The sequence below is a fragment of the Aotus nancymaae genome, unplaced genomic scaffold, assembly GCF_030222135.1.
Source record: "Aotus nancymaae isolate 86718 unplaced genomic scaffold, 86718_ANA_hifiasm-v0.15.2.pri h1tg000064l_1, whole genome shotgun sequence".
In the NCBI taxonomy this organism is placed as follows: Eukaryota; Metazoa; Chordata; class Mammalia; order Primates; family Aotidae; genus Aotus; species Aotus nancymaae.
The window spans coordinates 13,939,853-13,952,986 of record NW_026988479.1 but is presented as its reverse complement, the minus strand read 5'-3'; the positions used below and the strand labels follow the sequence as shown (position 1 = coordinate 13,952,986).

Below are 13,134 nucleotides of genomic sequence, written 5' to 3'. Positions count from 1 at the left end.
TGTGTGCAGAGGAGAGACCTGATGTAAGCTACTTTTTTTTTTTTTTTTGAGACAGGGTCTCATTTTGTCACCCAGGCTAGAATGCAACGGTGTGACCACAGCTCGCTGCAGCCTCGACCTCCTAGGCTCAAGTGATCCTCCCACCTCAGCCTCCAGAGCAGCTGGGACCACAGGTGCGCGTCGCCTGGCTAATTTTTTACATTTTTTGTTGAGGTCTCCCTGTGTTTTCCAGGCTTGTCTCGAGCTTCTGGGCTCAAGCGATCCTGCCACCTCGGCCTCCAGGTGTGAGCCCTTGTGCCCAGCCTCACCTTTTCTTATTGTTGCAGTGAGAATAGAAGACACAGGGGCTAGGAGTGGGCAGGGAGCCCAGGCCAGCATCCAGGGGGCGGGTAGACAAGGATGTGGGCGGGGTGAAGACAGGACTATGGGAAGTGTGCAGACTCCAGATGACCCCTGAGGCCAAGCTCAGGGGCTCCGTTGCCGGGGTGCGGGGTGTAGGGAGGAGTCAAGGAGGCAGCTTCACGTGGCACCAGAGTGGGAGACTCGGAGAGTAGGGGAGCGAAGGGGCTCTGCGGTGGACCCCATTTGTTTATGTTTATACTGAGCTGTCAGCAGAACATTCAAGTGGGGGTGCTGCCTGGCAGCAGCGGACAGCCTGGAGCTGAGGGAGAGGCTGGTGGGGACTGACTGGGCCTGGGAACCTCACACAAGGGAGCCACAGGGTTCAGGATGTGGCAGCTGGTTGTTAAACACAGCCGTTATTAAAATTAAATGGTGCAGGCGTACAATTAAGCAACACCAAGAAAGCAAAGGTAATTTTTAAACACTAGTAAAAGAAGAGCAAATTAAAAGGAAGCAGAAGAAAAGGAAATAATAAAGAGTGGAAACCAATAAAATTGAAGACAGTAAAACTAGAGAAAAATCAATGAAATTAAAAGATGGTCCTTTGAAAAAGAGAGAAGGCACAAATCAGCAGCCTCACGGATGAAAAGTGGGTGTCCCTGTAGGCTCTATGAACATTAAAGGATAGTGAGGAGTGAGTATTATGAACAACTCTAAATAAATACATTGCAAAATCAATTTGACAACTTAGAAGAAATCATGGACCAATTCCTTGAGAAACTCGGCCTCCACCTATGCTAACAAATTACTATGAGCTTGGTGCCTTAAATCATCCCAGTCGATTTTCTTACAGTTCTGTAGGTTAGAAGTCTGCCCGGTTCTCACAGGGCAAAGATCCGGGTGTCTCAGGGCTGTACTCCTTTCTGGGTGAGGTCCGTCCCTTGCCTTCCCAGCTGCGAGGGGCTACCCGTACTCCTTGGCATCTAGGCCTTCCTCTGTCTTCAAAGCCAAAAAAGCAAGTTAAGGTCTTCTCTTATTGCACCATTCTGACCTCCTCTTCTGCCTCTATCTTCCACTTTTAAGGACCCTGTGATTACACTGGGCCCACCCGCAAGATCCAGGATAATCTTCCTATCTTAAAATGTGCCAATTAGCAACCTCAGTGCCATCTGCAACCTGGATTTGCTTTCTGCCATGTAACATAACACATGCGCAGGCCCAGGAATTAGGGTGTGGGCATCTCTGGGAGCCATTCCTGCCTAACACAAGCTGTTAAAGCCCATTCAAGAACAGATAACCTGTGTAGCCCTAAACCTACTAAAGAAATTGTTTAAAACCTTTCCACAAAGAAAACTCCAGACCCATATGGTTTCACTAGCAAATTCTATCAACTAATACCAATTTTATACAATCGCCTCCAAAAAATAGAATAAAACATTTCCAGACTTATTTCATGAGGCCAGCATTGCCTAGACACCAATACTAGACAAAGATATTTCAAGAAAAATACGCTACAGGCCAATATACCTTGTAATCAACAAGATTAGGGAGGTGATGGTGACGGGAATCCTGGAGGCTGTGGGGAAGAACAAATCCTCAACAAAATATTGGCAAATTGAATGTGACAATATATAAAAGGATAATATAACCAAATGGAGTTTACCCTGGGAATGCAAGGCTAGTTCAATCAGTTCATCATATTAACAGACTAAAGAAGAAAAGGCGACACCATCATCTCAACAGATGTCGACAAATAGTAAGTACCCAGAATAAAAACGCTCAGCAAATTGGAACAGAAGGGAATTTCCTTAACCTCATGAACAGAAACCACATAAAAACCTACATCTAACATCAGACTTGGAGGTGAAACCCTGAATTCCTTCCCCCTTAAACTGGAAAATAGGCAGAATGCCTACTCTCCTGACTCCTTTTCAACATTGTACTAGAAGTTCTGGGCTGTGCCTTGAGGCAAGAAAATGAAATATAAAGCATACAGATTGGAAAAGAAGAAATAGAATTGTCCCTATTCACAGATGATTATCAATGTAGAAAATCCCATGACATCTGTAAAAAAAAATCTCACAGAGCTAGCTAATGACTTTAGCAAAGTCATAGGATACAAGGTCAGTGTACAAAAATCAACTGAAAAAATGAAATATGTACAGGATTTTATGCTAAAAATTATGAAATCTTGATGAAATCACAGAAGATCTAAATAAGTGAACTGTACTGAGTTCATGAGTTGGAAGACTCAACATTGTTAATGATGTTGGTCCCCACAAAACTGATCTCTAGATTCAATGCAATCCCAGTAGGATTTCTTTATGTATCGGGAGTCTCATTTGAAAATTTACATGCAGATACAAAGGAACTAGAATAGCTAAAACAATTTTGAAAAAGAAAAACAAGAGTTGGGCGTGGTAGCTCATGCCTGTAATCCCAGCACTTTGGGAGGCCAAGGCAGGTGGATCACCTGAGGACCGGAGTGCAAGACCAGTCTGGCCAACATGGTGAAACCCTGTCTCTACTAAAAACACAAAAATTAGCTGGTGTGGTGATGGGCACCTGTAATCCCAGCTACTCAGGAGGCTGAGGCAGGAGAATCCCTTGAACCTGGGAGGTTGCAAAAAAAAAAAAGGACAAAGTTGGAAGGCTGACACTCGCTGATTTTAAGATATAAAGCTATAAGAACACAGTGTGACATTGGCCAGACCCACACAGATAGAGTTAATTGATTTTTGACAACCATGCAAAAGCAATTCAGTGAAGGAAAAAAGGTGGTCTTTTCAATAAATGGTGCTGCAGTCGTTGGACAGCGTTTTTTTTTTTTTTTTTTTTTTTTTTTTTTGAGTCTTGCTCTGCCACCCAGGCTGGAGTACAGTGGTGCGATCTCGGCTCACTGCAACCTCCGTCCCCCAGGCTCAAGTAATCCTCCTGCCTCAGCCTCCCAAGTAGCTGGGACTACAGGCATCGAATCTTTTTGCCTAATTTTTTGTTGGGTTGACTGTTTTCTTACGAATTTTGAGAGTTCTGTTCATTTTCTGGATACAAGTCATTTGTCAGATATGTGATTTACAAATATGTTCTCCCTGTTTGTAACTTACCTTTTTATTCTATTAACAGTTTCTTTCACAGAGGTTTTTACTTTAATGAAGTCCACTCTATCAATTTTTTAATTTTATGAATGGTGACTTGGTGTCGTCTCTAAGAACTCTGCCTAACTCCAAAGTCACAATGATTTCTGTCTTCTTCTAAGAGTTTTATAATGTTACATTTAGGTTTCTGATTGATCTTGAGTTAAATTTTGTTTAAGATGTGAGGTACCATAAATAGGTCAAGGCTCATTTTTAAAAATATGGCTGTCCAGGCTGGGTGCGGTGGCTCATGCCTGTAATCCTAACACTTTGGGAGGCCGAGATGGGTGGGCCACCTAAGGTCAGGAGTTCCAGACCAGCCTGGCCAACATGGAAAAACCCTGTCTCTACTAAAAATAAAAAAAAATTAAAAAAAAAAATTAGCCAGGCCTGGTGGCGGGCACCTATAGTCCCAGCTACCTGGGAAGCTGAGGCAGGAGAATCACTTGAACCCTAGAGGCAGAGGTTGCAGTGAACAGATTGCGCCACTGCACTCCTCCAGCCTGGGCAACAGAGCGAGACTCTGTCTCAAAAAAAAAAAACATACTCAAGCCTGTAATCCCAGCACTTTGGGAGGCCGAGGCGGGTGGATCACGAGGTCAAGAGATCGAGACCATCCTGGTCAACATGGTGAAACCCCGTCTCTACTAAAAATACAAAAAATTAGCTGGGCATGGTGGCGCGTGCCTGTAATCCCAGCTACTCAGGAGGCTGAGGCAGAAGAATTGCCTGAACCCAGGAGGCGGAGGTTGCAGTGAGCCGAGATCGCACCATTGCACTCCAGCCTGGGTAACAAGAGCGAAACTCTGTCTCAAAAAAAAAAACATAAGCAAATGTCAATGTTCATGTGAAAACCTGGGTGTCAATGCTTATATCAGCTTTATTTGTAAAAAATATAAAAAACTGGAAGCAACTCAAATGTCTCTTACCTGGGGGATGGATAAACTGTGATGCACCCTTACACGGAACATGACCCACAGAACTGGCTGGAAGAAGCCAGCCAGTGAGGCACACAGCAATCTGCATGCATTTTGAAGCCGTGCTTATTGAAATGCACCTCGCCATATGCAGCCAGACCCAAAAGGCCACATACTGTATTATTCCACTTATGTACATTCTAGAAAAGGCAAAATGATAGGGAAGGGCGTTGCCAGAACTTAGGATTGGGGAATGTTTTGATGATACCGGGATAGCACCAGGGAATCCTGGGGGAGGGGTGATGGAACTGCTCTGTCTTCCTTGTGTTGGTGGTTACAGGACGGCATTTGTCAAAACTCATGGAATTACACACCAGAAAGAGTGGATTTTACTGCGTGTAAATTTTCACCTAAGTTTTAATCCTAATGACATTTTACCGCAGTCAGCCCTCTTGTCTGGGTGGTAGAAGGCCACTTCTCTGCCCAACTTCGCGTTCAGCACTGCCAGCCTGCGGCTTGAAATCTGATGTGGTGGGAGCATTTAACCATGGAAATTGGGAAACACGACAGATCAAAGCTGAATTTGTTTTGTTGATTGTCAAGACTTAAAGTGATGAAGAAAATGTTAATAATGCCAATTAAATGTAAATATATGTTATCTATAGAAGTTACCTCATCAGTAACACAAAAAAAAAAATGGAAGAAATTGTCTTAAAGTATTTAACAACTATTATCTGACTCAGCAAAGAAGCCCCTCACTGACAGTGACAGTCCAACATAAGTTTTTGTTATTTCACTTTCATTTACTCCTTAAGGTAAACACAACTGTCAAGCAGCATTCCTGTTGGAACTAGTCTTGTTTGTTCAGTTACAACCCTAGGTTGGCCATGGATGCAAGAGTCTCGCAAAAATCAATGAAAGCATTCTGTGGGAATCAACTGGCTGGCTGGGATTCCCAGTTAAGAGTCCTGTGTGACTTTCTTTTGTGACGGTGGTGTGCTGCGATTCCTTTACAGCGGTCCGGTGTTTTCCAAATGCACAGATGTGCATGTGTTTGCAACCTCCCCAGCCCAGGCTCAACATTTACCGGCAAGCCTCTGCTGGGCGTCACTGGACATGGAGAGGAGGACCCAAGTGGGAGCTGTGGAGCCACCTCAGTGTCAGGGGCCACGAGGAGGAGCTGGTAAAGGAGATGAGGGACACGCTGGTGAAGGGCAGGGAACCGTAGTACTCTGGAGAAGCTGTGACCGGGGAGGGAGTGGCCATCGGCATCACTGTTACTCAGAGGGCCCAGGAGGGATGGCCCAAAGCTGGGGACCTCGAGGAAGTGCATCTCAAAGCCGAAGCCATTTGCCGGGCCACTTGCCGCCATGTGGCTTCACCTCCCTGAGTCACTTTAGCTGTGCAGCTGGAGGTGCAGCAACGACACTGACACCTCTTGGGTTGCACAGACGAAATGGGGTGACTGACGAAAAGGCTGGATGTAGGCTCTGAGTGCCCAGCACATGGCAGCTCCTTCTCTCTGGCTCCGTGGGGAGGTGGCCTTGTCCTGGGAGGAGGATGGAACAGGCTGGAGCTGGAAGCTGTGAGGATGAAGGCTGAGAGTGAACTGTGTGGCCTGTGACGGTGTGGTATGGGGGGGCACGGGAGCCCCTGCAGGGTGCTGAGGGGCAGGGACCAGGGCAGAGTCATCCTGGGAGAGGCATGGGTACTGCCAGCCACAGGAGAGCTGGGGCTGTGGGCTCACTGAGTGCAGGAGTAGGGAGCAGGTCTGAGGGGTCAGGCTGGGGAGGCACACTGGGGTGGAGGGATCTGGGAATCGGCTTTGGTCCTTGGGTCTGCTCCCCCAGGTCTCATCTGAAGAGGCGTCAACAAGACTGCTGAGAGCAGGGGCCCATCCTGAATGAGAAGTGCCAGGATGCAGAGGGGAGGTGGTCCCCTTTGCAGATGGCAGAGGGGCAGCACTGAGCACACCGGAGGCTGCATGAAGACCCCGCAGGCCCCACATGCACAGGTAGGTCCTCTCCTGCTTGGCCCCGCTCTGTCACAGTCTGTGAGGTGAGAGGGTCAGGATTTCAAGGCAGGGCCTCTGAGCCTCAACCTTGGCTCTCCAGGACCTTGGCACCTCCTCATTTGCCAGCTTTTTGCCTTCCAACACCTTCTGATGGGTTGGTTTAAATCAATAATGGTTCGCATTGTTCAACTACTTTCTGTTAAGCACGTGCCAGGCCCTTTGCTGCCGATCAGGATAAGCAGAGCCAACACTGGCTGTTCCCCAAAAGTTAGTCTGGTGAGGGCTGGTGCTGGAGTGCTGCAAGCCTTGGCAGAGGGTGGAGGGGCCCAGGGAGCAAGGGCTGGTGTGGGCTGCTTTCCCGTTGTGGCTCAAGGGAAGACTTTAAGCGATACATAAATTGACTTTTTTTTTTTTTAAGAGAGGAAGTTTTGCCATGTTGCCCAGGCAGGTCCTGAACTTCTGGGCTCAAGCCATCCTCCCACCTTGGCCTTCCCAAGAGCTGGGACTAAAGGCATGAGTCACCGCACTTGGCCTGTCAGTCCTTTTTGATAAGGAGACTTGAGACTGGAAGGAAACGCTAAAGCCTGCACAGGGGTCCCGGGGGAAGTGGATTTCAGGCCAGGAACCACAAGCACGAAGGCCGAGGCAGGATGTGCTTGGCATGTTCAAGAACTTCAGGGACAGAAGCAGGATGGCAGAGAATGGTGAGAGAAGAGACCAGGGCAGGCAAGAGGCCTTTAGGACTTTGGCTTTTACTGAGGGACATGGAAGCCACTGGAAGGTCTGAGCTCGGAATGACCTGAACTGACCCCTTATGGGGACTACTTGGCTGTGGGGGACACTGGTAGGGATGCTGGCTATGGCCACCCACCTCCAGGCACTGGCAGCCTCGTCATCTTCTCCCACGGTGGACCACCCTTGATCTAGCCACAGAGAAGACATGATAGGGAATCACTCTCCATGTCAGGTTTTAAGGGAACACTGTGGCTTCCATCTGGCTGTAGCTCGCAGATCACCACCGCTCTGGGAAGCCAGCTACCACGCTGAGAGCTACTCTGTGGAACGGGCCATGTGGCATGGAACTGAGGCCTTCTGCCAATAGCCATGCGAGTGAGCCTGGAAAAAAATCTTCGCCCAGTCCAGCCTTCAGAGACGGCAGCCTTAGGTGGCATCCTGGCCACAACTTCATGAGACCCCCGAGTCAGAACCATCCAGCTGAGCTCCTTGCAGATTCCTGACCTTCAGGAGTCGTGTGAGGTCGCTTTAGCTGCAACTTGCTACACAGCAGTAACTAACAGCACGATGGCTTAGACCAGGCGGTAACAGTTAAATTGTGCATACGTTTTAAAGACCAGAACTTTGATTTCTCATCACTAGAAGTCCATTGCGCTACAGAACCGCCTCAAAATTTTGGTCTTTAGGCATTCGGCGAGAGGAAGAAGGGGACTGGCAGTGGATGTGGGGAAAACAGCAGGGAGGGTGTGGGGGTGGGCAGTGGTGAATATAGAGGGCAAAAGCAGTTTGGACAGGTCAAGTCTGAGAGATTCATCAGACATCCAAGTGGAGCATAATGTAGCAGTCAGTTATAAAAGCCAGGCTCTAGGGTGAAGTCAGCATTTGGATTCTTAGCCGGGAGGCTAGCTGAGATCAGGAGGGAGGGCAGAGACACAACCTCTCAGACCCAGGAAAGGAGACGGAGCCCCCAGTAAGGAAGGCAGAACTGGAGCGGGGCTCTCAGAAGCCGAGTGAACAGTGTTTGTTTAGTAGTCCTCCTCCCCGGGTCACTTGCATGGTGAAGTCTCAAAAGAGCCAGTGTGGCTGGCAGCGTGGAAGGCAGTCACCTTGAGGGGAGGTGGAGGGAGTAACAGCAGAGGGGATGGAAGTGAGGAAGGAGATGATGATAAACTAACAAACACAAACAAACAGCAATCTTTAGGGAACCTTTCTTAGCATGGGGATGCTAGCTGGGAAGGATCATGGGGTTAAGGAGGTTTTCATCTCGAAGGCCGCTATCGTCATAGCCTGGTGTGTGCTGACAGGAAGGACGCAGGAGAGAGGATATCTATAATGAAGACGACAGGGACACCCCTGAAGTTGTGACTTGAACCATGAGGAATGGACATGCGAATTCCCAAGGTGGGGGTGCAGGGCGGGGCATGGCCCACCCTGACGGGCTGGCACAAGCCACACAGCCTAGACCCACAGTCACAGTCACCCTCCCCGGGCAACACCATCCTGGGAGACGGGGACACTGGGAGGGCCCAGTGCACCACAGATGCTGTGGGCAAATCCATGGCTTGAAGACAAAGACAACTTTTTAGCCTCTTAGATGTCACGGTTTCATAGTGGACTTTATTGGGAAAAGTTAGTGTAAAAGACATTCAAAAATTCATAAAATTTAAATAAGATGATAGATAGACAGTAAATAATTATGCCTTGTAGTTAATCACTATAGTAATCACAAATAAGGTAAAGTCTAAATTATTGCCTAAGCAAACACTATTTTCAGGCTTTTCTGCTTCAAGCCCAAGGCAGCAAACATTCCAATTATTAGTGAGTCTGAAGATGAATTTGCATTTGAAGCTGGAAGAAAGGGGGAAAAGGTGTGTTCTGATTGATTATGGTATCACGACACTCTAGCCTGTAAAAAAGCAACTTTATTAATGTCCTGCAGCAGCATAATTAGTAACTAACTGTAACCATGCATTAAAATTCTCATTTCATGTCATAAAGAGAGTAATCAGTTTTCTTCATGATACATTACGTTTTACCGAGTTTGTCCCTCTAAAGACCTTTCTGAGAAGATTCCTTCTCCACGGACTGCTTCCTAAGATGCCCAGGTTGCTTACCGAAGGTCATCTTTGGTCATTTAAAAGCAGTCAAGCTGTCTGGACTGCACCCTCTTAACTGAGGTTGAGCCAAATTACCTTCTCAAACCCTAACGCCTCGACTAAGAGAATGGGCATCTGGGCTTGGTCAGAGCGTTACTAACAACTTCATGTGAGATTCTCTTTGGTTATGGAATTTTTACTTTTATTTAAGCGATAAAAAAATATAGCTAAATGCATTCTAAAAGCATTTTTAATCAACTTAAACACAAGTATGTCCTTGGAAAATTCACCACCTGGACTGGTTCACAGTCTGCCCGTTTCCCTGTGGAATCTAACATCAGTGTTGTATTTATCAAATTCATGTGAGTGACAAACAGTGACTGATCTTCAGGAGCCCCAGTGGGTGGGAGCCACTGGCCTGGGCAGACCTAGATGCTGTCCATGGCTTTGAACTCGCTGAGGGCCTGCACCGGGTTCACGTGCTTCTTTTGAGATGCCCGTTTAATCTTGGTCTGTGTCTCATCCTGTTTCTCTCTCTTCACCAAGGGCTTTTTCTCTGGTGCCTTCATCTTCCATGACACAGCAGGAAGGTTGAGGGAAGCCATACCCTGCGACTTTTGGTATTTGGTGGAGGCGACGTAAGATGCCTTCACGGTCTGGACCACGGCATTCATCAAGTTCTTGGCTGCCTGGATCAGGGACATGGCGCTGTCCACCTACGAGACAGATGGGTGGTGAGGAGCACAGGCCTGACCTCCAGCCCATGGACACAGGTGGGCCGTGCCTGAAGGGGAGCCCCCCCCTCCTCAGCAAGACCAGGGCCTGGGCAGGTCGCAGAGAACTACGCCCTCAATGGCTGCTCTTGTCTAAACAGCCTGGAAGTGCCTGCCCTCGGACCCGTAAGATGTTTATGGTGAATGTCCCTGTCTCTAGGGAATGGTGCTCCAGTTGGTTGACCCCAAGCAGATGATTCAATGGCATTAAAAGAAGCCATGGGGGCTTGATGGACCCCAGTACACTCAGCAAACTACTACTTTCCCCTGCCCTAGGTGAGAAAGGCCCGGGAACTGTGACCTGGTAAAATGAGAGGGAGGATGCTTTCTCAAAAGCCCTTCACCCCAAGCACTCTGAGGGGTGAAGGGCTTTTGAGAAAGCACCCTATCTGTGTCTATTCTTAATTCCTCTCTGGGGGAAGAAAAGGAAGGTTTTTTTCTGTTTTGTTTGTTTGGAGACAGTCTTTGCTCTGTCAAACCAGGCTGGAGCTCAGTGGTGCAATCTCAGTTCACTTCGCCTCCTAGGATCAAGCAATTCTTGTGCCTCAGCCTCCTGAGTGGTTGGAACTACAGGCAACTGCCACCAAACCTGGCTAATTTTTGTATTTTTAGTAGAGAAGGGGTTTTGCCATGTTGGCCAGGCTGGTTTCGAACTCCTGACCTTAAGGGATCCACCTGCCTCAGCCTCCCAAAGTGCTGGGATTACAGGTGTGATCCACTGTGCCCGGCCCCAAAGGAAGAGAAGTAAAAAAAAAATTCTTTCCCTGTGAATGGCCAGCAAAGGGGAGGCAGCCAGCCTTTCAGCCCTTGCAACGGTCACAGTTCTACAGGGAGGAGATGATGGACACACCTTGGCCTCCGAAGACTGGGACAGTACTTGGGGTTTCTGCACAGTGCACTTTCCCAGTGTAGGGCAGGGTGTGCACGTGGACAGGCGGTGACTTTCATTTCTGACAAGGGTCAGCACGCTCTGCTGACCCTCTTTTTTCCCAGCTAATGCTTACCCCAGAGACAACGAGCTCCCCGCCGAGATTCTGCACCTCAGCCTTGACCTTGCTGCAGATGTTGAGCTGGTGGCAGTAGAGGGCGATGCGTTGCAGGTAGGCCAGCAGGTCCTGCTTGCAGGCCGAGTCGGGGCACTGAAGGGAGAGCAGACTTAGCACTGAGCACCCTGGCCTGGCTGAAGCACCCCCCACCCCACGGCTGTTTCTAAAAGGTTCATTGTGGCACTTACATGTTTACTCTGCTCTTGCTGGAGCAAAATTACCAGAGGCAGTCACAGCCTTTGCCTATGCCACATGGCAATGGTTATACAGCCAAGGCCTTCTGAGCCTCCCTTTAACTTCCCTCCTATGATGGCAGGGAAACCATCTCGGCCAAGGATCCCCTCACCCTGCACAGCAGGGTGGAGGCCTGTGCCCCTCAAGGTGAGAACAAGTCACTTGCTTGGCAAGCAGGCACCTGGCTATGGAGAAAAGTCTGAATGTTAGGAGCTAAGTAAACAAATAGCTCTTCTGCTCTGAGGCACTTTGCATTATTAATGCCTGATGACAGAAGCCACTCAGTGTAGGCTGAGGTGGAGGACAAGTGAGTAAAGCAAAGCGAAAAAAAGCAGTCAGGGATGGTGAAGTCCTGACCGGTCGAAGAGAAAAGGGTGGCCCCTGCCCAGCTCCTATCCTGCCCTACATCTCAAGGTTTTAGGGGCTCCTGGATCAGGACTGGCCTAGAAGCCTTTACCCAAAGGGAGAAACACAGAGCACCTCTCAAGTGTTTATAGCAAACAAACATTTTCTTCCAGTGAGGCTGGGGCAAAGTGTACCACAGAGAGTGGTATGAACTGAGACCTCACAGGCCATGCTGGAGATGGGCTGTATTCTGAGCAGTCAGGAAGCACGGCAGAGCCATGGGATTTGCATTTTCAGATGACAGTACTGGCAGCTGAATGCAGAAGGAAGTCGAGAGAGGAAAATAGGAAATCAGGAGTGGCCACAGTAGTCCAAGCAAGTGGCTATGGAGATCTGCAGACAGGACAAGACTGGTTTATGTCAAGATACATCTGGCCAATGGAAGCAACAGGCCCTATTACTGATTGTGTGTATGAGTCAAGGATGCATGTCTCACACATCCTGTGGCCTAGATGAGGCTGAGAGTTTAGGTATTTCAGGGAAAATGGTGAGGGGTTTATTAACTATAGAGAAAAACTGTAATTGAGAAAGAGCTTCTCTTGATCAGGCTTAAAACACCAAAGGAAATGTACTATATAATTTCCAGGTGGTAGGAACCATATTTTTGTACCTATCAGTGTGAGGGAATAGGAGGATGAAGGCTGGGTGACTGAAAACCACAGTGCTAAGGATGAAGAAACCTGTCCCCATCGCTTCTAGCTGCTCTCGGCCCCTGCCCAGAGGGGAAGAGAGGGAAGTGACACATAATGGACAATAGCAGAGGTTATTTTTGGCTACCAAGTGATGGAAGATTCCAGGACATACACATCTGCTCTAGAGAATCCTTACAAACTATGCTGGGATTGATAACTATTTTTAGAGATGGGTGGCAAAAGCGCTGTGGCCCATTAAACTTACCCCAAATGGACCAGGCTGGGCTGCCTGAGCCCCAGGAGGAGCTTGGAGACCCACCTGGCAGGCCTGTCAACTTACATGGTCTGCGATGGTGCGGCCAAGCTTATCCATCCTGGATCCTGCCTCAGCAATTTTCTTGGCAGCACTGATGACATCTGATGTATTTTTGAGTGGTCCTTTACCTCTGAGAAGAGAGAACAAGGATCATTGTCTGTGAAGCCCCTCACAGTTGGAGATGAGTAGAAAACAGATGACGTCCACAAAGCCCCATGGCCTGGGCTGCCTGTGTGAAATGCCATGCAGGTGACCTGTGGGGAATAAAGCTGCCCGTGTGCAGCCTGCAGGGGCCGGGGGCTGCTCACCGGGTAAAGTCAGTCATCTCCATCATAATCATGCACATCTGCTTGGCCAGCACAATGATGTCATTGCCACTGTCGTCCCATTTGGACACTTCAGCATCCAGCTTGCTCTTTTCTTCCTGGAAGCTGGCCACCTGTTCTGCAATCTTCGCTTTCTGCTCCTGGGGAAGCTGAGCCATGATCGC

The 13,134-nt window shown here is 48.4% G+C and overlaps 1 protein-coding gene across 3 annotated transcripts in view; it reads right to left on the bottom strand.

Moving 5' to 3' along the window:
* Nucleotides 1-8,739: 8,739 nt before the first annotated feature.
* The window catches only part of CTNNA1 (catenin alpha 1), a 176,839-nt gene continuing 172,444 nt past the window's right edge, over nucleotides 8,740-13,134 (bottom strand). For all 3 annotated transcript variants that reach the window (XM_012475556.3, XM_012475610.3, XM_012475682.3), the window contains 4 exons: nucleotides 12,953-13,134; nucleotides 12,669-12,774; nucleotides 11,016-11,150; nucleotides 8,740-9,954 (listed from right to left, as the gene is read on the bottom strand). In XM_012475556.3, the coding sequence (XP_012330979.1) occupies nucleotides 9,667-9,954; nucleotides 11,016-11,150; nucleotides 12,669-12,774; nucleotides 12,953-13,134 (711 nt within the window). In that variant the 3' untranslated portion in view covers nucleotides 8,740-9,666. The remainder of the gene's footprint in view (nucleotides 9,955-11,015; nucleotides 11,151-12,668; nucleotides 12,775-12,952) is intronic.